The following is a 24312-nucleotide window of genomic DNA, read 5'->3' as shown; positions in this document are numbered from 1 at the left end:
AGAGTTAAATACTGAGCAGCAATAATATTTCATCAGTATGGATTTCAGAGCACAATTTGCTCTGTGATTACATCAGAAGGTTGAACTGAAGGACAAGTCTTCAACCAGAAAAACTCTTTCACCATCAATACTCAGCACTTAGCAATCTATTTTTATATATTTACTCTACATACTTGTACTTTTCCCTGCATACATTTCTTCATATTTCTCTCACTGCTTTCACAGTTAAAAAGAAAAAAGAAAATACAAAATGGAAAAGGATAATAATAACAAACATAAAACTTTACTGCACAGTTTCCCTTACAACTCATCATTACAAGACAGCCATCTCTGTCACCACACTGAACAGGTATAACTTAATCTTATGGTACGGTGGCATACACCTGCATTTGCTGTTTCAACACTAACAAATCTAACTTTCATCCTTCCTCACTCTCTGTAGCAGGTCTTATCTTTAGCCACATATCACAGTGAAAGGTTAAACAGTGAATCACTGGCAGCAGATAAGGCAGGGAGTTTAGTACTGGGGTTAGTAACTCGTTTAAAAATTGGCCACAAAAACTATCGTAAGCTTGAACCTTAAAAAAAACATCAGTTTTCAGAAAAGGTTATTAGTCAAAGTCTAGATGCTATATCCTATTTCTCCTACAGTACCCCTGCATAAAGACAGGTGGAAAGGCTTTCTAAAGTGAACTCAGAGGTGTAATAATGCACGTTTTATTCATATCCTCTTGTGTAGACAGTGAGTTGTGGTCATAGCAGAAAGTATTTTTAGGTCCCAACACGCAGATTTAATAAGTCCCTCTGACAAAAGCTCTCAAACCGAATTTCAACACACACACTAGACTATTTTCAAAGAGCTGGTAGAGAATAAATATGTAACAAGGAAAGTGGGTAATATTTCATTATGCACCACAGGCAAGGGAGCTAAGTTATCTTTAGAGCATATACATAATTTAATCAGTCCTTTCTCCTCCAACAAGCAAGACTGTTATCAGTGTTCAGACTTCCACCACAAATCAAATTAACGGCCATGATTTACGAATATTAAGAATTATAATATGACCCAACTTTTCTATTAATTTCCCAGAAAGAAACTTTCCAGTGATGGCATTCTTGACATGGCTTTACATGTCATTGAGATTCACAGGAAATACTTTTACAAAAGCATTAAGCTGACTTAAGGACCTGATGACATGTTTTAAATTACTGTCGTGCCTTTCTGAGTCCAGTGAGTGCATCAGTGAGCTAAGACATTTTAAAATATTTTTTCCTGAAGTAGAAACTACTTTTGGGGTTGTTCTACTGGACTATACAGTAGAGGAGCATTTAAAAACGAAGTCATGTTAGCAGTTCTATGAGACTGTACTTAGGCACAGGGGTGCTTTTTTTAAGATTGTTATTTTTGGCATTTTTTTAAGAGCAGAGAGTGACAGGAAATGCAGAGAGAGATTCATCATGTGGGAGCCATAAATGTCTGTGAAAAATTCCATGGCAATCTATCACGTAGCCATGTCGAAATGTTTTCCTGTTGAAGTGAAAACTTTGACATGCTAAAGGAAAGGTCCAGGAATCAACAAGTTACTGGGACCTCCTTTGGGCAAAAAGAACACCTGCACCAAGTTTCACTGCAAACAAACCAACAACTGTTAACAAATGTGTCTGAAAACAAAAAATGTCATCCTCTCTGTGGTGTCACAGTTTCAATTCTTTGCCGTCATGGCTCCTTCAGTTTTTAATCTCACTGCGTGAGGAGTCCAGCAGCTAATTATCTTTGGGATTTCTTACTGTCCTGTCCCATGAGCACAGGGAGAGCAAACATGTGGAGCACGCTGTTGACGAGTGGGAGAACAGTGTGTGCAGTGGCTGAGGCACTACATCAGTTTTACATCCATTTCACCCAGTTATGTAACCATACATTAAAACAAAACATCCGGCTCTGCAAGTCGGATTCAGGCATACAACATATTAATGATAATAATAAACCATAGGACTGCTGTGTTTTGTTTTCATCACCCAGTGAATGTAATTATTGTATGTATTAAGACAAAGTTTGCTTAGACTGATCAGGTCTAAAATTACAATTTATTCATCTTGTACTGTAAAATCTTATATAACAATATACTGAAATGCTGATTTAATTATTTCTGATACAATTAATAATATAACAGAAGGCCAATTAATGGCAGGGCCTAATTATGGCAATAAAGGCAGCTGGTTTGTTCATCCATCACTTCAGTCCACACAAGTATAAAGTTAAAAACAACTACTTGTCAAGTTGCTAGGAAACCTGTAATGGATATTCACCATTCCCAGAAGATGCCTCCTATTGTTTTAGCTGATTGTGTGATCTTTCATCTAACACTAAATTCAGTTAAAATCACACAGGAAAAAATATCAGAATCTTAGGTCAGACTGTCATTAAACCCCAGCCGATGATCGCTTTCCAATGTTCCTGCCCACTACAAACAGTGGACACATCATGGTCCTCATGTGCCCCCACTTCCGCTCTACTCCCACAATGACTCTGATGTATAAATCAATAAGGGACTGTAATTTAAATGTCATTACTAGAGTTGTGGGAGAGCAAAAAGTTGTAAAAAGCTGCCCTCTGCAGGTCATCAAAGGTACATTTTCAGTTCAATATATCCACCAAAAAAATATTAATTCAATGGAAAAAACATTTTGCTATGTTTTAGTTTAATATGCAGTGGCACGCCGCCAAACTAGTAATTTGACTGATGTGTGATGACACACATATTGTATTGTTTCCTGTTAGAATAAAACTCTACAAACCTGGTGAGTTGATTACTGAAATGCCAAGTAGAAAACAGTAGACTATAGAGATTAGTATGTACTACATAATGTAAACCAATTTTCAGTATGAAGTCAGAACACAGCAACTGTGTTAGCCATCACTGGCTATTCTCCAGTATTCAGTATTCACACAGGACCCTGGCCTGAAGCTGTAGAGGGGGCTACAAGGCTAAAGCTGGAGTCAGATAGTCTGTGAGCATCCAAACACGTTAATCACATGTCAATATGTGACAGAAGGAGTACAGAAGCATCATATATACACAGTTTCAAACTGTTCCATGATTAAGTCCACATTACCCACTTTAGGAGTGCTGTCATCAAAATATACAATAATGAAAACTGTATGTGTGTGGGGGGCGCACACTAGTAATATGTTATGTACAACTGTCTGTAGTCTGTTTCTTTCATAAATGGAAAAAAAAGGGACTGCATTTCTGAAATGCAGTGTCATTACTTGAAGCAAAAACTCTAAGGTCTCACCTGGCTCCATAGACGTAGAAGCAGTAGATGTGGAAGGTGAGCAGGGCCACCATGTCAGAAAACAACGAGAGGGCAAAGGTCAGACCGAAGCAGGCTGACAGACCTCCATACCAGAGGATGCCCTCGATGAAGGGGGACATCAGGCGGATATAGCCTGGAAGGAAACATCATACATTAAAATGAAGGTCTGATCAGAACAGGCTTATAAAACACTAAGGTGAGGATTTTGTACATGGGTTGTTTTGTCCAACATTTCATATTGTGGGGTGGCATTACTGTTGAAGCCCTTCAGGGCCCACTAAACAAGCACAGAATAAAGCAGTTAAGGTGCATGTTGTTTGTGTGCTTTGTGCTCTGACTCACTGATCCAGAGGTGAATGTGGTAGAGGAAGAAGCGGCCCAGAACCTGGTCCAGGGCCCGGTTCATCTTTAGCCCTGCAGGAGCTCCCATCAGCCATTGCAGCAGCTCTTCCAACTCTTTAGCCACATGCTTCAGAAAAAAAAAAAAATACAGAAGCTGAATGTTTGGAAAAGGAAACATCTTTTTATACTAAATCCACTTGGTTAAAAATCACTTGATGTATTCTATTTGCAATGTATTTGGATGATTCATACATCATTAAATCACTCACACAAATATTTTGAGTTGTCTGTTAACAAAAAGTATCTGCTGCCTCACAAGAATGAGCACTAAGAAGACCTATGATCAAAAATTTCTGCTTTGCATGAAGCTGGAAAGAGTTACAAAGAAATCTCAGAGTTCAGATTTCATCAGCAGAGACAAACAAACAAGATGGAGATGATTTAGCACTAGCTACTGTGGGCACCCAGCTAAGCTAAGCACTTGTTTGAGGTTACTGCCGCCAAGGAGTTTCTTTAACCTTTACTTTTTCAGGGTAGGTCCACTGAGGGGCCACCTCTCTTTTTCTGGGATGCCCTGTTTACATTCACACCTGGAAGCTGCCCAGCCTTGCTCAAGGGCACAACACTAGTGTTAATGATGGTGGGCAAAGTGCTACTTTACCATCTGTCTCACCCAGCTTTAATCCTATTGGTCTGGGGACTGAACTGGCAGCCCACCGAGAACAAGCTCTCTAACCTTTAGACCACCACTGCCCAAAGGTTCAACCACTTATTAAAGCCAAATGTTCACTTACTTTTACTACCAGTACTGTGAATGTTTAATGGGTGTGTACAGTAAAGACACGGGAGATTATAATTGTTTCCTTGGGATTATCTTAAATTCACTGTGTTTGTCTATATTTAGAAGCAGATCAGATCACACTTGATAACCAGGTGATGTGGGAAAACAGGTCATTCCAAAGCATTCACATACTTCTACTTGCCTTTGTAACTACATACCAAAATAAAGATGTAGAAGTTACAGTACTTGACATGATCATAGTTACAATATGAATCCCTAAACTTAAATTTGTTTTTGGATTCACAGCAAAGTGTTTGACAACACTATAAATATCTAATTATTTTGACATAATGAGTTATGTTGTGGCACTAATATTTATGTTTTGAGATCCTTATCAGGAGATAACGATGTAATTATTTTATTATGTTTTTATTATTATTATTTTTTCTACCCAATTATCTGTTCCCTGGTTATTTAAAGTACTCAAAGCATTCCCTACCCCCATCATATCTAAATGCCTAACCCTAACACACACTATCAAATGTCTTTTTTCCCCAAAGTTCTCCTCACTTCCAAGGTCTAAAACTAAAACTGGTCCTCACAAAAATAGCCATACAAGTACACACACACACACTTACTTACATCAGCTGCTGGTACAAGTGCGTTGGCTAACATGGGGATGTGGTTGTCTCTGTAGAGCCACAAGATGAGCAAGACACCAAGAGCCACATCCACCAGGAAGGACACCATAATAGTGGCTTTCCTAAAGACAAAAAAAAGACATGTGACAATAACAAGTAAAACCAGAGGTGAACCACTGCTGTCACAATTACAGCAGAGTACAGGGAGACAACTTCATCTCTACTTGTGCCAGAGTCTATGCTCACCGCTGGTGTACAACATGCTGCTCTTATAGAAACACCCCTTTATTCACCTTATCAAAAGCTGCACACAGAAGAACCACAAACACAGCAAACAAACTTGTGTTTTTCCATATACCCACCTCATGAAATCTGTGTGGTCAGTGGCTGGTTTTGGTGAGCTGAGCGTCTTCATGTGTTCAGTCCTGTAGCTGAGCTGGACACATGTTGACAGTTTACTGGCCAGGAAGCGCAACGGGTAAAGACTGAAGACCCTGGAGATGAAACATAATAATGACAGTCTGGTGTCTTACAGTGTCTGGATATGAGTGAAGATACAAATCCCATATGGCTGAGTCATTCTCATCCTCTGTACCTTTTACATAATGTACCTGTTCTAAAACTGATTAGAGCTACATCTAGATCTAACACGAGTGTGACATAATATTTGAACTCATCATTTTTAGTAGCAGTTCAATAAGAAACACTTTCTCATTATACATGTAAATACTGTACTTAAAATATAAATGGTCAAATTTATAGCACAAATTACCAGCTGTGCTCTCCTTTCAATACAAAATGATTAGTTTTGATTAGTTTTCACCAATCAGCTTACAAGTTTGCTGCTCAATACGTGTGCATTTTATTTGCTACTTCCACACTACATGCATCACTTCAGGAGAGTTTCAATGTCTTGCAGTTATAGTTATGGATTTAGACCTCTGGATTGACTCAGTCTCAAGATGTTTTTTTTTCTACTGATCTCAACATGACTCTTCTTATTCTTTGTCTCAACACCTGATGATCTGATTCAGAGGTTTTCCATCTTGGAAAGCATAAAATTCAAATAAGCAGTCAGAAACCTCAAAATGTGTATAGCATCAAAAATCATCCAGACGTTCCCAATAAAAGTGTGCATTGCAACTAAAGTTATTTTGAAGGCAGTAACTACCTATTATTTTCATTATTAATTTATCAGCAGATTGATAAATTAGTAATAGTGAAAATCGTCATCACAGATATTTAATTTGCTATGACATAAAACAAAGAAAAGCAGTGAATCCTCACAATGGAAAAGATAATGTTTGTCATTTTTGCTGGAAAAAAGAAAATCAATCATCAACATAGTTGCTGATTAATTTTTTGTTAACTGAGAGATCTATTAACTGAGTAATTGTTTTAGTTTCCCTCCCACTCACCAGATGTTACAAACCCACACCCATATGGAGAGCAGCCAGCTGATGAGCCGGCAGAGCGGTACAGAAGCCTGTTTAAACAGCTCTGCGATGATGCTGGCCTCTCGACCTTCTGACTGCCAGTGAGTCAACTTCAGTGGCCCATCATCGTATTTATCCAGAAAGAACAGAGGCTGGCTGCTGGCGACCGTCTGGAACATCTGGGCCAGAAGAGAGAAGCAACATGTTATGGTGACCACACATCTACACTGACCGGTAACCTTTCACACATTGGCTTTACTCTGTACATGCCCTAGCGACATATTAACATTGTACTTGAATAGTTTCCTGCAAAAGTCAAAAGCTGCAAATTTCCTCCACAAGCTCCTCACACATAAAGTTTAGTATAAAGTGGTAAAAAGTTGGTTTAATATGTGTAAAGAACTATTTTGATCATTTACATAAAATGGGAAGCTAAACAAGTAAGTGAACAGTTTATATACAAAATAACCAAAAGTAAGAGTGTAGCTATACACTGTACACAGAGATCTGATACCTTAGTAAAAATAAAATAATGGCACTTGCTGATGGTGAATAAAGAATAAAGCTCAATGTGAAAACTGCACAGGCAGAGCACAAATTAAAATAATCCTTACAACCTCCAGACAACAAACTTTCATTTATATTACTTATATGATTAAAATCAGCCAACAGGTATTATAATAAGAGCTACAACTTATGTTTTTTTTTTTTGGGTCACCCGATTCTTCTACCTGTCTCAGTTCTGACGGTGCATCAGTTTTGGGGTCAGAAACTCCGTTCTCAATGGGGTGAAGCTGCGACAGCATCACATTTCTCTGCTCGTAGTGGATAAAGATCACCTTCTCCTCCTCCTCATTGTTGTTTCCCTTATGTCCAGCATAGCCATCACTCTTCTCATCCTCCTCACCCTTTTTCTTTTTTGCCTCCCGCTGAGCCGCTCGTCCATCTGGTCACGACAAAGATTAATTCATTTTCAACTCATGACAGCTTTCTTTATTAAAAACCACAAACAGAAAATTCTCCATGGGTTTTTAATGATTCAGAGTAATATGTTATTAAATAATGGTAATAAATAAGAATTTAAAATTGGATGTGTCAGTCTGTTGTAAACCCACCCAGCAGAACTCTGCAGGACTACTGTGTAAACATCATGCTGAAAGACTTACTCTGAGCTGGATTGAGGACATCACAGTTGAAGCCTGTCTTGCCTATCTGGCGGCTAACCTGCAGCCAGCGTTCCTGGGGAAAGATGGTGCTGAGGTCTCTGAGGAAGCTCTCCATGCCCTCCTGACTCTCTGTGGGTAAACTCCATGAGCCCAGCACTGACAGTTCCACTCCGCTCTGAGCCTGCACCTAGGAGAATGAGGGATGGAGGGTCAGGCAGTGAGTGAGGAGGAAGAGGTTTTAATTGTGAGCAGATGATACCTAGAAGAGTTTCTGGGGTTTCTAAAAATACTTCCAGAATATCAGCGATTTTTTTTAGATATTATCAGATATTGATTTTTTTTTAATCCAATGCTTAGATCTTTGACAGGAACATAATAATAATACACGAGAGGCACAAAGCAGGGCTAAATTAAACCCTCATCCAGACATGAGAGAACACACAAGGCCTGTCCTGTTGATGCACTGACCTGCTGGAGGTACTGTTTGACCTGTCCGGGGATGAATGGGTAGTGGATGACAGCCAACACCACAGCCGAGTCATGACCAGTGATCCAGCGGCCGACCAGCAGCCCGCTGTCAGCCCGGTTACAGCACTGTGGGAAGAAGATCTTCAGCACCATGACTTCACTGCAGCTCGGTGTTCAGCCTCTGGGCAGCTCTGATGGTCTGAGAGAGATGAAGAGTGTATTCAAGTACAAATAGCAATACCACAATAAAAGACAAATAAAGTTCTTGAATATTTCATCCACAACCACCTAAAATTTTGTACTGTTATGATTAAAGTTGTAGAGTAGAAATGACCACTTCCTGGAATAAACAATAAAGTGCATTAATAACTGTAAAGAATCTGAAAAGAAATCTTGAGCCATCATAAGATGCTTACAAATCATAGTTTAAATTACACTTGCAGAACAACAAATACGTGTTGACATCCAAACGGAGGCTGCTGTATAAGCTTGATGGCTGACAGAAAACTTCAAAAAGATTTAAAATAATAAAGATTAAACTGAAATAAATGCAAAAAGGGAGGTAAGGAGTCAAGCGTCACCCATGAATGCTTAAATATAGAGTACCAGGAAATGTCAGTAAATATACATATCTGAGGACCGTTTGACAACTATACATACTATGTTGTACAAGTATATAAAATGTGTACAAGTATATAAAATTAAATAAAATGAATTGTAATAAAATAAATATGCCGAATCCTTAATATTAAACAAAGAGTGTGTTTATGGAGAGATGCAACGAAAAGCAAAATACTAACTTTCCCAATTTTTGAGTAGAGTCTGAAGAACGAACGAACGAAATGCAGCGGGATTGGACGGTTGCCCTCCTTTTTGCCCTTCAATGAATTTGGAACGTGTTGTAGTGACAACATACAAAGAAAGCCGGGGCAGGATTAGATCGATTTTAATGACAGTAACGTCAAATGGCAAGCTAGCACAGGAAAGTAGGTGAACGGTAGCTGTAGTGTTAGCTATCGTAAAACACAAGTGGGGTATTACTGATAGAATACGATAAATATGTCTACACTCACATGAAAAACTAACATTGAATGACCCTATCCTCAAGCTTACTCGTCCAGTTTTCAATTTTAAATCTAATTACTTGCCTGAAATGGAGAGATAACCAATGCAACGACAGTATAAGTACAAGATGTGAGTGTATAAAATAGTTCATTTACCTTTTTAAGGCCAATGTATGCGTTCACCTTGCATTTGTCACGTTGAGTTGAATCAACTACGTACAAACCGCCGCCATATTCTTTGTTGACAGTCCATTACATTAAGTGCTCCGGTGAGAAACACGCATTCACGTGTGGTCCTTTAATCAAAATGTCCATGTCGTTCAATTCTAAAAAGTCCCAACCCAATACTTTTAGGAAATGCGTTTAGCGAAACCCACAATTAAAAAAAAAAAACAAAAAAAAAATTATACTCTCTTAAATGTGTTTTAGACTATGTTAGTTTAATTCTACAGGTTAGTGTACACTTATGTTCAGGGCAGAAAATTTTAAATAAACAACACCACACAGTTGGGACCAATACTGATGTTAATATTGTTATTTATAACACTAATTAACGTACATGTTGATGCTAATATGGATACTGTCATTAACAGTATGTTTTAAATTCAACACAATTTTGCAGTTCTTTGCTGTGATAACAGGAACGCAATGATCAAAATACAAACACAATGGCTTATTTTTCATGGGTGTTCACATATGAACCTGAATTAAAACTCTTAGGTAAATGCTAGTGTTGCATTTATCTGTACTGCATTAATCATTACTATTTGTGGACAAAATTTTACATCCATCTATGTTCTTGTTTACAAAGGTCACTGTAGTTACTTTGATCCTAATTGTCACCTTATAGAATGTAGACAGTTCTTATTTATTTATTAGCCTAATTCATAAATGTGTTTGTTAAAGTTTTGGATTTTATTTTAAAACAATGGGCTTTAGTTACTGTAGATTTGCTGCAGTGACCATATTGAATGATAAACAAGTTGTAATTAAAATATTTTATTTGGATGCAAGCCTAGGCTATTGTATAGCTTTTATGCATAATATAAGAATGATCAAGTTGGCTATCCTCCCGTTTTCTAATGAGAAGTTAAAGTTAAATGAAACTGAAATAATGCTTGTAACTCACCAGCAAATGCTCTGTTTGTGTGCTGCTGCTGTCAAAGTTGTGGGTGAATAAGGAGTTGGCCCAACTGTAAAGACATTTATCTTCTTCTACAGTGACACAGCAAGAAAAGAGCGGGATGAAAACTTTCACTGGACTACATCAAAAACATTCTGTCGATTTTTAATAGATTAACAGCATTCAACTCCTTTAAGGTAAAAACTTATAGTCACAGTGATAGAGCTGGAGCTTAAGCTGTAATTTGTGCATTATTTATCATTTGCTAAAGCTATGTTTTGTTCTTATAAATATAGCATAGCCTAATTTTTAATTTGTTTATCTATTATCAATCCAGTTCCAGTACGTTGCTACTTCCATGCTTTTCTGCAACTAAAAATGTTCTTACATAAGAGGACAATTTTATTTTTTTGGTTTACATCATTTAAGTTCAGGTATTTTCTTTTTAATTTTGTGCTGTTTAAAAACGTTTATTAGTTAATATTTAATTGTTAACAATTATTAAAGCATTCTAATTTTACATCCATGGTTGATATACTAATTTAAATAATAAACTACAATTCCTAGAAGATCTAGGGAGAGATGATCACATAGAATATGGGAAATCAGGAAGTAAACAAACATGAGGGCCTTGTGCTAGAAGTGTACATTTGACAGCATTTATGATTGACTTTTGTTTTGATCTTAAAATACAGTATATACAGGTGCATCAGAAAGTTCAGATAATAAAGCAGGGTTCCATATACCAGGATTGAATATCAGAGTTGGAATAGAATTAGTGATGGGGTAACAGTTTATACTAGATGCTGCTGGCAGTTTTGACAACATTACAGTGGATTGAAGAGGTGAGACCTCTGAGAGCAGTGATCTGTTCTGATTCAAGTGCGCTATTAACCAGCTTGAAATATAACCATTCAGAGAGCCAACTTGATGTTTTACTAGATAGAATATTGAAATAATGAAAAGTATGTGCAGCAAGGAGCATGGGGAGAAGTAGGAGAGAAGAAACAACAGTTTGGTGATACAGGACTAAATAATACATTATTTAAAATGGGTAAACATCTTACTGGAAGATGTGATTCATGTTATGTTATACTGCACATAAGATGAGGCTGACAGAAGGGAAATGATTCAGAATTTACCACCACTATAAAGGTGGTGTTTAATTTGTGTGATATTTTACAAAAAACGTCTGTTTCTGTATTTAAGGAAAACGAAATTGATAGAGAGAATTTAAGTTATTCTATCAAATACGGAAATGATTCTAATCGTCTTAAACGTTTATTAGATTTAGGAAAGAGTAGTTAAGATTCCCGATCCACACTCCTATCCAGTTGGTGGCGGTAATACACAATTTTGTTGGTTGCCAACTGTCATAAAATCAACGAAGAAGAAGAAGGAGAAGGAAGGAGAAGAAGAAGAAGTATAGAATAATAATGATTAACACTTAGAAGATGGAGTATTTAGGGCAGGATCAAATTTCGGACCAAACTACAGTCGAAAGTACGGCAATTTTAAGGAATTTCCAGGTTTCTTTTTTCGCTATGAGTCGTCTGGCTTCATTTCCATGGACTGTGAGTAGCTATAACATCCTGTATGGAGAGAGCTGCGCCAGACTTGACTCAAAAACTATTGTTTGTTTGTTGTGTCAGCTCAGCGGAGGAGATGCTCATTGACAAAATGTGACTCATTATTTTTTCACAAGTTAGAGAATTATTTTGTGATAATTTTTGTAAGAATTTTTTCAGAACGAAGTCTGAAATCAGAAATTTGTATCCCAAGACTAAAGATAACATACTAAGAAATGTGTAATTCTAAGAGAATGTCAAAATAGTGGGATCAGACCCTGACTAACAATTTCTATTTTTATAGTTTCTAGAAGAAGACATTAAAGGCAACAAATCATTAGAATTAATTTCAGATATCCTGAAACAGGTAAGAGCACCTGCACACACACGCCTGTCATCATGTAGCCCTCTTAACACAGTCCCAATAAATTTATGGGTTATGTATCTTGTTGTTTTCAGACATGTCTTCACTCACTGTGCAGAAAGTTTCCACCATCAGTCAGATACAGAAGGTTGTTCCTCTCTGAGCTCATCAAACGGGTTGGTGGTCTCAGCTGTTATCTAAACAAGATTTAGAAAGATATGCTGTTAACACTTTTTGACTGGTACATCATTTCCTAAGATGCCTTAAAAGTTCCCAGGAAAGAACTGTGTCATTGGGTATTAATAATGGGGAAAAATAATTTCTGGTAGAGTTCAGCTGTGCTGATTTTAAAAACATTTATGCATTATTAATTTAGGAGTTAATTAAAATGGCTGCTTGCTATTTTTGTAATGATCAGCTAGTTGATTCTTTAACTAATAGTTTTCAGCCTAGAGCTGAGGCTGATGGGATTCATTCCCTGGGAGCCATGAATGTCTGTAAAATTTCATAAAACCTGGTAACAAAACACAAATCGGATTCTTCTGAGGAACATGTTACTTTTCCACAGCAGGAGGCTGCAGACTGTGAACCTCTGGATGAGCTGTATGATGCACTGGCTGAGGTGGTGGGAGCTGAAGAGGCTACTGAGAGCTACAAGAGCTACTTCATGGTACCAAATGCACATCACTCACTGGGTTTAAAACCAGGCTCTTTGTGGTCTTGATGCCCATCGTATTTGTTTTTTATTAGTTGAACTTAATAAAAAGTGGTTGAATCATAGAGATGTATCTTCCCAAAGAGGTTACCTTCACTGGTCTCTCTTAAAGACTGGCAATAGTCTTTATTTTTGTTATCAACAAATCCCAAGTGCAGATCAAAACCAACAATCTGTTAGATTGTCTGTAGCTCTGAGTTTAAGTCCATTTGTTCTTACTGAAGACATAAACCTTAAAAAACACCCCACATTTTTTTTTTTTACAAAGGCTTAGATATTTACTCAAACAGTTGGTCACTGTATTTTTGAAATAAGAGAAAATAGAGCAACTCTTGGGGACTATTTTCAGCTGTGGATTAATCCACATTTGGCACTCTAGTGAGGGCAGCAGGATGGTATATGTAGGACTAAGCCAAAATAAACTACAGTATGTGTGTGTTCATGGTGATAAAGGAACATGTTACTCAGTCCATCAGTGTGGCTCACTATGTGTTTTTAATAGGTTTTGGACAACTGTGGCACAGAGGAACAAGATAAATCAGACTTTGATAACACACACACACAACTTGTTAGTGGGATACACATGGGATTTAATGGAAAGAAGGAAAATATAGAAAATCACCAGACTTATACTTTAAAAAAAAGTTGCAGATGGTGAGACAGCTCTTCAAAGAACAACAAAAAAAAGACTAATAATAATTTACCTTAGGAAAAACATTTTATTTTGTATTCATGACATTATTTGGTTGTGATGTTCGAGTCACAGTCTTATGTTTGGTGGCCTGTATATTTTATTTCCTTTTAGTTCATTAGCTATACTGTTAATCCTGTAGAGGGTGAAGGGCTGGCTGGAGCCAATCCAAGCTAACACTGAGCAAGAGGTAAATAAGTATACAGAACAAGTAACAAGTACACTGATTGTTTCTGCACACAAACTATAAAATCAGTGCACTATAACAATCAGGATGCACTTTAGTACAAACTGTATACAGTTAGTACGCAGTATGGGACTGACCAGGGACCTTTATCACAGTTCGCCCTCCTTGCTGTCTTTGCCTCTCTGTCATTAACAAACCTTTACAAAAAAAAAAACACCACTCTTGTCAGTAACATCTTGATTTGTGCTGTGCAGCCTTCTGGTGATGCTGTCAGCCTGGTGGAAAATGTTGCTTTAATCTCAGAAGGAACCACGGGCCTAGTGACCTGGGAGGCTGCCCTCTATCTGGCAGAGTGGGCTCTGGATCACCAGCAGGCCTTCACAGGCAGGTATCCAACTCCTAAAACTACTGTACTACCAGAAGAACTTCATTCTTGAGGGAAAAATAATTGAATTCAGTATAAAAGCCTCAGACCTTACTAGATTTCAATTCTGTGTTAAATGATTTTATCACTAATGGGAGTGACTTCCACCACTCAGTTTTAAAATTTATCTGCAGGATGGTTCTGGAGCTGGGCAGTGGCATGGGGTTGACTGGTATCACCATCTGTCGTTCCTGCGGCCCAAGAAGATTCATCTTCAGTGACTGTCACCCCACAGTCCTGCAGAAGCTGAGAGACAATGTCCAGCTGAACACTCTGACTGAACAGATGCCTTCTGCAGTCAGTGTGGAACAGCTGGACTGGACGGCAGCGACAGAGGAACAGATAAAACAGATCGGGGCTGACACTGTCATTGCTGCAGGTCAGTTTAGTGTTATTTCCTGTAGGAAGGACATAATCTCTGGGTTACCAGCGCGCGCACACACACACAGTGGATACCAGTGTTGCTAGCTGTTCTACATTATCAAGTCTATTTTCTGTTGCTGATCGAGGACTGCGTTTTCAGTTTGTTCCCAAGACGTGTAACTGTGTAAATTTGTAGAGCAGTTTATATTGTAGCAAATGTATAATAGTGCATGAATACTCATAAGCATACTTGCTAGATTGTAATGAAATTTGAATTTGCATCTTTCTTCCCCAGTGTTATTCCTAATTTCATTTCACTTTTGAAACTCCTGACTCCTTTACATACAGCCTCATTCAGCAGTACGAGTGATGAAACCTGTTTTTTTTTTTCCTTCTGTGTTACAGATGTGGTTTATGACCCTGATATCGTAGAAAGTCTAGTGAAGCTGCTGTCCAAGGTCCTGAGGTGTTTGTCTGCTGAGATCCTCATCTGCTCCACCATAAGAAACCCAGAGACTTACCGCAGCTTTAAACAGCAGCTAGGTAAGAGCCCACCAAGAGGAGGTTCTGTTCCAGATGTCAAGACTGAAGCTGCACAGAGTGAAACATTTTTTACTCTTGGGGGATATTTTTGTGAATAAACCTAACCACAAATGGAGCAGCACAAATAGCCAATTTGAATGTGCACCTCTTCATTAACAGGCAACAGTCAGCAAGCTGAAAGGAAAGATTTATGATACGTTTGTGCAGTTAAGTTTGCTGAATCCAACTATGAGCTAACATCATGGATGTAAAAAAAAGTTGTTTGAGGCCAATTACATTTATACTAACGTATTGTCTGTTTAGCCACAGTCTGACATGGTCGAACTATTGTAGATACGCTATATAAAACACACAGGCACAGCTGTGTCATACAGTAAATCTTCATAATGAAGAACATATGAAAAACTGCATTCATACATCTTTCCTATGGCATGAATGCAGAATTCGATTTAACAAACGTGAAGTTACTTGTAACTTTGTACATTCTTCTACAAATGGAGGCTTTAGGATGCTGTGAAGAGTTTTCTGGCTGAAATGAGTAAACTGACTGTGTTTTGTTTTGGCAGAAAAGGCGCAAATCAGCCATCATGTGATCACAGGACCCGTCAGCCACGTGTTTCCTTACAACAGAATCTCCGCTATAGAAATGATTAAACTGTACAGATGACACCACTGTAGCACAATAAAGATTGTATTTACAACTGTACATCATATCAAAGTTTCTTCAAGTGCTCTGAAATGGGAAATAAACTCAGGAATGAAACATTTTGTACAGGCGGACAAGGCACTGAAGCTGATGCGCTTCATTTTGTAAAAGTTTATCCCCTGGTTAAGAATGTGCTGGTTTATGTTGGTTTGTTAATACAGAACTGAAAATCATCCAGGCAGTTTGAAACACTTCACTGCTAACAATGAAGTTAAAAGGGTATCACGACACTGATCTTACATGTACTCTAGTCTGAACGCTCTGGTACTGTCTGTTAAAAGCCTGGTGTTTATCACAGAGTAGTGAACAGAGGCAGGACGTTCTGGTCCCAGTTCTTATCCCAGCGCTGTCCTCTGTTGGCTCGGAGGTTCCTCCTGAACAAACCCAGTCTGCCACCTGAACTGGGAAACTCTGACAGGAGAGACTGAAAACACAAAGCCACATCACTATTACTCATAAAAGGTTTAACAGATGTTGTGGGTCAAGAAGGATTTTAAATGTTCAAAAGAGGGTGCAAAACACAGGGCAGACAGAAATTACTGCCATGTCCAATATCTGGTCGACAGCCCAGCAGTTGGTGTCATGTAATTTAAACTGAGATATATTGAAAACAACTTTCACAGTAGCCTCCAGTGTGCACATTGACAAACAAATGTTTCAAAATTATAGATAAGTAGCTGTCAAACTGTTTTTACTTGAACTTAATGAACTACTATGCACAGGCAACAGTTCTATAGATGCGCTGTGATATTTTAACCCCAGCCCAGGAGTTTAAATAACAAAAATAAATATGAATTTGGTCAGATATAGCCTGGTATGTTTAAGATCAGATGTCTGACTGTCAAAATGTAAAAGTTGAACCATGTTATTTACTGTTAAAGTCCGATCCCTCCTCTCACTATACATTACTCTTTTAATAAGACAATTAGATTTTTAAGACATATTGTTGAAGGTCTAACTGACACGTTCAGATCTAAGCCATCTGTGGAAGAAGAACTTAAAAAGTGTGGATGACTATGTATGTGCATTGACATTAGACTCAAATTTCATCTAAGCCATTAGTAGGCCAAAAGTCCATTGACATTAGACTCAAATTTCATCTAGGCCAAAAGTGATAACATGAGGCAATTTCATTTGACAATTCCTGTGGAGATGGGAAAGTCTGTTGGTAACGACAAAATGTAATCACTAACATCCATAAAAGCGATACATCTAATAGTTTTTACACAGTCCCTTATAAATATAATGAAGCCCATCTGAAGTGAGGCACCAAATCTTTGTCTCTTGGTTAAAATGTTCATGTGTTACATAAAACTCTAAAGACATAAAAAGCAGCATACTTAGGCAGATGTTTCTCACCTTAAGCTGCTCAGCGAGCTCCTGAGAGTCTCTGAAGATCAATCCATTCTCCTCGTGTTTCACCAACTCATGTAAACTGAGAACAGACAGTTATGTTAGTGTAGATACTCATATACACTTGTATTACAGATTATTTAGTTTCCTTTCCAGCTTCCAAAGGCCAGTTTGTTCTTTTTTGTCACTTTATTTTTGAATTTTTCTGTGCAAAAAACAAGGGGTCATCATGGGCAATATTATACAGGAATGAGCTCTTCATGTAGTCACAAAACACTGTGTTATGCCCCTCCAACAGAACTCCAGGACCCTGATAGTTTTTCCACATGATCACATGTCTCTGAGAATCTCAGAGACATTTTTAATCTTATTTTGGAATAATCGGACCAGAAAATTCTTTGGCTGTGCACACAATAACCTGTCATAAACTAAAAAACAATTTTATGGTTTTTCTGATATGTTCATTTTTGAGCTATCTGATACAACTCATTCATAATAACAATACAGCAATATCAAAGTCAAAAATAGACAATTTTATCATTTCTATTCTAAAGGCATGAACAAAAAAACAAAGACCAAGCATTTAAAGATCAACAAATAGCTGGAGGCTGCAGTATTCATTGTCTCTTAGTACAAAAGATGAAACAAAAAGAGTATCCTGATGATTGAGCTGTTTAGCTATTGTTTTACCAGTATTGGAGGTAAACATAGACAATTCTGAGATCTGGGTGACAGAAAAGGTCACTGTGTCAGTTTAAGTGTGTCAAATTTAAATTGGGCAGCCCTGCCTTTCCTGTACAGGGCTCACCAGTTGAAGTGGATGGCACAGACAGGCAGGCAGCAGCCAAACATACAGGATCTGATGGCTTTCTGTCATTCAAACAGAGGTGTCTTTTACAGTTCAAGTTGAAAACTAACTGTATGAACAGGCTTTGACATAAACCATGGCCACAGTGGGCCACCAAATATCCCCAGTAGATGGTCCACTGTGGCCACCGAGCTTTATCAGGTCTCTACTGAGAATGAGACCCTGTGTCTCAGTGAGATTACCTGGTTAAATAAATTTAATAACACCCACTGCATGTCACCAATAACGCAACCTTAACATTCCACAAACATCCTGATTAATTTGCTCCCTTTTGGCTCAGCATTCTACAAAAACTGCAAATGGGAAGGCTCGCTGCCGTTATGTCAGGGCTGCTAGAATACAGGTTTACCAAGGACCTGTCACCTCTAACACGGTCGCTACAGAAGAACCCGTGTTGTGTTACACTGCCTTTTCTGCATTGTTTTGACATACATTTACATTTAAGCCACCAAATTTAGGTGCTTGATGGCCCATGGAGGCAGTGCTTAAAAATATTAGCATCTATCCCTGATGGAACAATATTTTACATTCCTTTGATCATATGTTAGATAAGAAAAAAAAGCTGGCTGTTTTACAATATATAGCAATGTAAAAACATAAAAGACAGGGTGGTGGTTGGCTGGTGATGGTGTTTCATGGTTTACTGTGCTGACGTTATCTGTAGTTGTGCATAAGAGATGATACCTAACGAACGGGACATGCATATAGTCTCTGTATTTAACCATGTGTGCTGCTGCAGGATTATGCCGCTGTAACTGTAGGTCAGTGTTGTTACTACAGGTGCATATCTGATGTGGAAGCAATTTTTGGTTTTACTCTTTATGCTTTAAACTGTAACATCAGAATGAGTTGAACTTTATCACACTGAATGTATGAACTTTCAGCTTTTCTGCACAGCAACAAGATGTAGCGTAACCTGCCCTTGAAAGGTCTACTCCCATGCACATATCTATCTCAATTCTCTTTATTTCACACTCACTAAAGGCTGTTCAGTTTAGTACAGGTAAACAGGGATTTTTCCATCACACTGAAAGGGGCTAAACACAAGCACACAATAACTGCAGTATGTAACGTTTGTATCAGTCTTACCTAATAAGACGGGATAGTCTTCTGCCTCCAGCCAAGGAGTACAAATCTTCACATGTTCTAAGTGTAGTGAGTCAATCAGCTTCTTGTAGTGTTCTTTTTGAGGACCTTTACCTGCGCTCACACACACACACACACAAACTGAAAACTAAAACCTATTCAGAATCATATATATGATTTACAGTAAGGCAGCAGAGGTGTGTACCTGTAATGACACAGACTAAAGATGGTAACAAAGCTCCTTCTTTAATGAAGCCTTCATACTCTGTTGGGAGAAACAGGTGTAGCATTAGAAGTGATGCAACACACAGTGCTGTAGTTTAGGCTCCGTGTGTAACAGAAGGCAAATAGCAGCAGTTTAAAAACCGCTGTACCTTCAAGAGCCTTCAGTAGAATGGAGAAATCTTCATCCTCTGTGGAGAGAAAGCAGATGTGTGTTAGATTCATTTAAGTCACTATGTGTAAAAGTTTAAGGACTCCTGCTCAACTTGGGGACACTGATGAAACAATGTCTGATGCAGAGGTTAGACGGGGTACTTTTTCTACAAAAAACTATGGTCATCAGAATATTTTTAAAAATGCAATAATCGTATGAAAAATAAAAATAGTCAAAATGCATCTTGTTAGGAATAATACCTGAGAAGTTGTACATTCACAGATTGTGGTCATGGTGTGAAGGCTACCAGTGAAAACACACTGGAAGTGAACAAATCACTTGATGCTTTTTTGCATCACAATGCTGATCCCACAGTGCCGCATGGATTGAGTCACTTATGCCTCGTAGAATATAAACAGGGAGAACTTTGCTTTGCTGCACTGCGTTTAGTGGCTCTCTCCCACCGACTGTTTTGCTATTTACTTTTCAAAGCTCTTTATACTTCAAACTATTGGTCTTTACATTTATTGGGGCTCTCAAATTAAATTGTCCAGTTACTAAAAGTTAGAATCAAGAATTTCAGAGAATTGGCAGCATTTATTGTCTTCTACAGTTAAAAATAATCCTATATTACATAAGGAAAACATATTTATCACAGAAAGCGATCTATAGCTCGTATAAATGATATACAAAATGCATGTGCCTGTATATGCATGTTTAGATTTAGTCATTCATCTTAATGAGTATCATCTTTTCCTCTGACCTGTCCAGCTGGTGCTGCTGAGCAGCAGCGCCGGGCGCTCTGCCCTCAAGGTCACCGTACCATCAGAGAGGTCACGAACTGAGAAGGTCGTCCTCTCCAGCTCCACATCCTCAGAGCTGGAAAACTCAGCAGGTCAGCAAGGCAACCAGTATGATAATACAAGTCACTGAAAGCCTGGCTTTCCCCCCAAAATGTACTTTAACTAAATGTTTAACAATTAAAAAAACATTTTTCCCTACCCAGTATCCGCTTATTTCAACCCGTTACGATCAGCTTATTGCAACACTTTAAGATAAATATTTATACCCACAACAGCATTTAAGATTTGTAAAATAAAAATATTCTGCGCATCTCACACCACTTGGCAAACATGTACTGGTCTTTGGACACACTGAGGTCTAGACAAATATCTTTTCAATAAAGCTTTGTGGTTTTAAATAAGGATTAGCAAAACATGATTTTGTAAGGATAGACCCACATGTTCACGATAAAGAAAACGATCAACTGCACAACATTGCTGTTATGCTTTGTGCTTTTTTAAAGAACAGTTTGTGGCTGAAATACTTTGACATCATGTTAACAGGATGGTGAGAAAAGGTTTTGTGGTGTTTTTCTATTCTTTAACTGCTCACCCGCTGTGCTGGAACTGAGGATAAGTGCTGGCCAGTCTCATGAAGAGCTCATGCTGCAGCTTCAGTGGAGTCTCCCTGAAGATGGAGGCTGGTCTGTCGTACAGAGTTGTCGCCCTGCAACCGAACAACGTCGACCCAAATCTTCACTTTTCTCATTTGTGTTAATGAGGACGAATGGATTGAAAGGTATAGTAGCTACAATTTCAAGCATAATTCAAGCAAAGGACATCTTCAAAGGTTTTCATCTTCCAGTTCATTATTTCAGTTCAAAGTTTATTTCATTTTCATGCTGCTAGAGTCCGAGTCTGGCAATAGTTGTTCTGTCAGTCCACCACTTACACATATCACTGCCATGAAATTTGTTATGGATACCCACTGTCCCCAGAGAATGAATAGTTATGATTTTAATAACCCCATGAACTTTCTATTAGCAAAACCACAGGGACAAATGTCACTATTGCCTACTATATCTAATGGGTATTAACGGATACTCATGCATGTGCTTATATCACAGTGGACTGGAGCTTCTGTGAGCCATTAAAAGTCAAGTCAGGATCCGCGTTGTGTGGTGGTGCTGAATAGAGCACAGGCGTAAAGTAACTTTCTTCATCTTTTCAATTTTCTGCACTATTATTTACAGCTGTCACTACTGTTTTTATTGTCTGAACTATTAAAATGTGGGCCACAGTTGGTCACTCTCTATCAGCCTCATCCTGTCTCTCACCCTCTTGTGTGTGTTTAACAAAACAGTCTCCCAGATTTTCTATTTCAGACAATTTTCTCTGCCACAGTGGTCAATCAGCACTGATTATACAGGCACAGTGGCTAGTCACATGAATTATTATTGAGGTCATAGTTAAAGGCGGTGTTGTACTGGACTACTATATTTTTGTCCTCCCCAGCTACATATATGAGAGGGTCAGAATATTAGGAACACCTCTGAATAAAATGTAGTCCAGTACAACACCACCTTTAACTGTGACCTCAATAATAAACATATAATTAAATTTATATATTTATGACAATTTCACCAAAACCTGAGACATTTTGAGCTTCATGGACACAGATGTTAAGTGTTGTATTGAACTGCATACAACTGTACGGGTGTACCTAATAAAGTGGCCGGTGAATGTATACTGTAACACAACTACATGACAAAACAAACGTAAAATAAATCCTACTTGATGCCCCAGTTTCTGTGCAAGTCGTCCTTCATTGCGTTGGTAACGCACAGGTTGCGAGTTGCCAGAGGGCCAAAGAAGTGTTCATACCTAGAAGACAGGAATAAAAGCATATCATCACTGTCAGAAATGAGAGTTAAATGTAAATCTTTATAGTCCATATACAGTAAATACCAAGACTGAACACCACAAAACTATCATTTCTCTGTAGAAAATTAGAGAACTCATAACAGCCATAAAAAATATTAGCCACCACAGACAATGTTGGCTGTTGTAGTCACTATTAACAATCTCCAAAAAGTTCAGTGAACTGCCACCAAAAGCCTCACAATACTGCAGTACTGACCACTTTGCCAGTCGGACCACTGGGTGTCTTTGGCCGTGGCTCAGGGCCATGATGGTGTAACCATAGTTATGCCAGTCGATTATAAATCTGCTGCCTCGCAGGACACACACCAGCCAGGCCACTGCGATGTTGGGTAATCCAGGAGGATTCTGGTACACAGACATCATTAATAATAGTAACAGTGATGTAGGCATGGAAACCAGCTGAGTTGGCCACATGAAACCTAGAAAAATCAGTATTAAAGAAACTATAAGCAGTCTATGAGAGAGTTAAGAAAAATGTCCCTCCTGTACACTCCGTTAACGCAGTAGATTTTAAAATAAAAAGGAATAATGACAAACAGGTCTACAACTATTACCACTTAATTATACTGATCATTATTTTACAAACAGTATGTACTGATTTAGAATATAGACCATCAAATGTTAACAAATTATGACCAAACATTCCCAGAGCCAAAAATGATTCAGTCTACAAAAACACCAAAAAGGTGAGACAGAGGAATCGGAAACCAATGGGAAAAGATGTTTCCATTCATATTGTTCACTGATTAATCAATTAAGTATCTTAAAAAAACAGTACACAGTATAAAACATTAGAAAAACTTAGCATAGGCCATTTAGCTCACAGGTCCATCCATCTATAGGTACATACAAAGTTATTAATACTTATTCTTGAATCCTGAAATCAAGATGAGCCAAACCTGCATCAGGATATGAGACTGTAGCTCCATCCGCAGCAGCACATGAAGAAGCTGCAGAGACTGTACGATCACCTTTGTCACATATTTGAGGATTTTTGGCCCTACCAGAAAAGCAACACAGCACTTTGTGCAGTCTATATAATCACTTTTCTAAGATTTTTCATTATCCAGAGCAAAACAGAATGTCAAACATAAAACAGAGTATAACCCAAACGTAGTTACCTTGAACCCCTTTCACTTCTGCTATTGGGGCTATCCTGATTTTCTCCTGTCTCAGGACATCTTGATGGGGTTTGGTGTCTGAAATAAGAACAATTCAGCAAAAACAACACTTTTAGAGATTAAATTACAAGGCATTTTTGAACGTGTCTGATTGTTAGTTCATTTTTTTTGTGTTTTCCATTTCCACTCCTTTTATTTTGCTACCCATTTATGCAATGAATGTACTTCATACTAAGCACAGGAGTATATTTTGCCATAAGAGAATCTTCAAAATTACTTTAACTTTTCTTGAAAATTACCAATAACTTCAGATAATGTGGCTGTAGTTAGTCATTAATCATATGGTTTGTAGATTGAAGTGCGTTTAAGCAAGATGAGTCTGTTGTTGTGTGCGGAAGTCTTACCTAAAAACCCTACAAAAGTAACATTATAACCGTGTTTACTGAGGGACAAGGAGTGGTACTGCATTCGAGGACTGCGACCGATGTCCCCCAGCACCAAGACACAAACCCGCCGCTCCGTCCCACCGTCCTGCTGCCTCAGCTTCCACAACCACAGCAAGGACAACACGGTTAAAACATTCAGGCCCACGAGAGGCCATGTGACATATGAATCTGTTAAATATAAGAACGACAAAAAAGCCACAACTAGCACAAACACTATCAAAGAAGCCGTCCCGGTGCCATGTACCGCCATATTTGTTTATGATGACGTGGAGGAGAGCTAGGGGAGGAGCTTCGAGTTTAAAGGGACCGCACTGTTTATGTTAACTTCATATATGTATACAGGTTTATTACTGTATTTTGGATGCCTTGAATCTCTACAGGTTTGAAAACTTTTTTATTAAAGCAATCAAAACTTTATATATATATATATATATGT

The 24312-nt window shown here is 38.2% G+C and overlaps 3 protein-coding genes across 4 annotated transcripts in view; 1 reads left to right on the top strand and 2 right to left on the bottom strand.

The window, feature by feature from the left end:
• Positions 1-9493, bottom strand: part of pigq (phosphatidylinositol glycan anchor biosynthesis, class Q) — a 13999-nt gene extending 4506 nt beyond the window's left edge. Inside the window, exons 1-9 of one of the 2 annotated variants that reach the window (XM_020604933.1) lie at positions 9373-9493; positions 8153-8351; positions 7685-7871; positions 7250-7464; positions 6501-6697; positions 5445-5576; positions 5084-5204; positions 3661-3787; positions 3298-3451 (exon numbers count right to left, since the gene is read on the bottom strand). In XM_020604933.1, the coding sequence (XP_020460589.1) occupies positions 3298-3451; positions 3661-3787; positions 5084-5204; positions 5445-5576; positions 6501-6697; positions 7250-7464; positions 7685-7871; positions 8153-8305 (1286 nt within the window). In that variant the 5' untranslated portion in view covers positions 8306-8351; positions 9373-9493. Of the gene's footprint in view, positions 1-3297; positions 3452-3660; positions 3788-5083; positions 5205-5444; positions 5577-6500; positions 6698-7249; positions 7465-7684; positions 7872-8152; positions 8352-8952; positions 9022-9372 lie in introns of those variants that run through there. The other variant, XM_020604934.1, reaches the window with a different exon arrangement.
• A 2244-nt stretch (positions 9494-11737) lies between these two features.
• eef2kmt (eukaryotic elongation factor 2 lysine methyltransferase) lies at positions 11738-15881 on the top strand. Its single transcript, XM_020604936.1, has 8 exons — positions 11738-11913; positions 12212-12274; positions 12367-12447; positions 12840-12941; positions 14119-14252; positions 14423-14667; positions 15057-15194; positions 15761-15881. Exons 1-8 carry the CDS (start codon positions 11794-11796, stop codon positions 15859-15861), a joined length of 984 nt encoding a protein of 327 aa, XP_020460592.1. The 5' UTR covers positions 11738-11793; the 3' UTR covers positions 15862-15881.
• A 287-nt stretch (positions 15882-16168) lies between these two features.
• On the bottom strand, positions 16169-24174 carry alg1 (ALG1 chitobiosyldiphosphodolichol beta-mannosyltransferase). Its single transcript, XM_020604915.1, has 14 exons — positions 23835-24174; positions 23431-23508; positions 23209-23309; positions 22506-22654; positions 22160-22249; positions 20979-21092; positions 20347-20462; positions 19582-19620; positions 19413-19472; positions 19211-19321; positions 18197-18303; positions 18062-18123; positions 17260-17335; positions 16169-16324 (listed from the first exon to the last, which is right to left on the bottom strand). The coding sequence occupies exons 1-14, from the start codon at positions 24124-24126 to the stop codon at positions 16193-16195; spliced, it is 1527 nt and encodes a 508-aa protein (XP_020460571.1). The 5' UTR covers positions 24127-24174; the 3' UTR covers positions 16169-16192.
• Between the last annotated feature and the right edge of the window lie 138 nt (positions 24175-24312).

The sequence above is a fragment of the Monopterus albus genome, unplaced genomic scaffold (genome assembly GCF_001952655.1).
Source record: "Monopterus albus unplaced genomic scaffold, M_albus_1.0 scaffold68.1, whole genome shotgun sequence".
Classification (NCBI taxonomy): domain Eukaryota; kingdom Metazoa; phylum Chordata; class Actinopteri; order Synbranchiformes; family Synbranchidae; genus Monopterus; species Monopterus albus.
The sequence above is the reverse complement of the archived record's forward strand: the minus strand, read 5'-3'. Positions and strand labels throughout refer to the sequence as shown.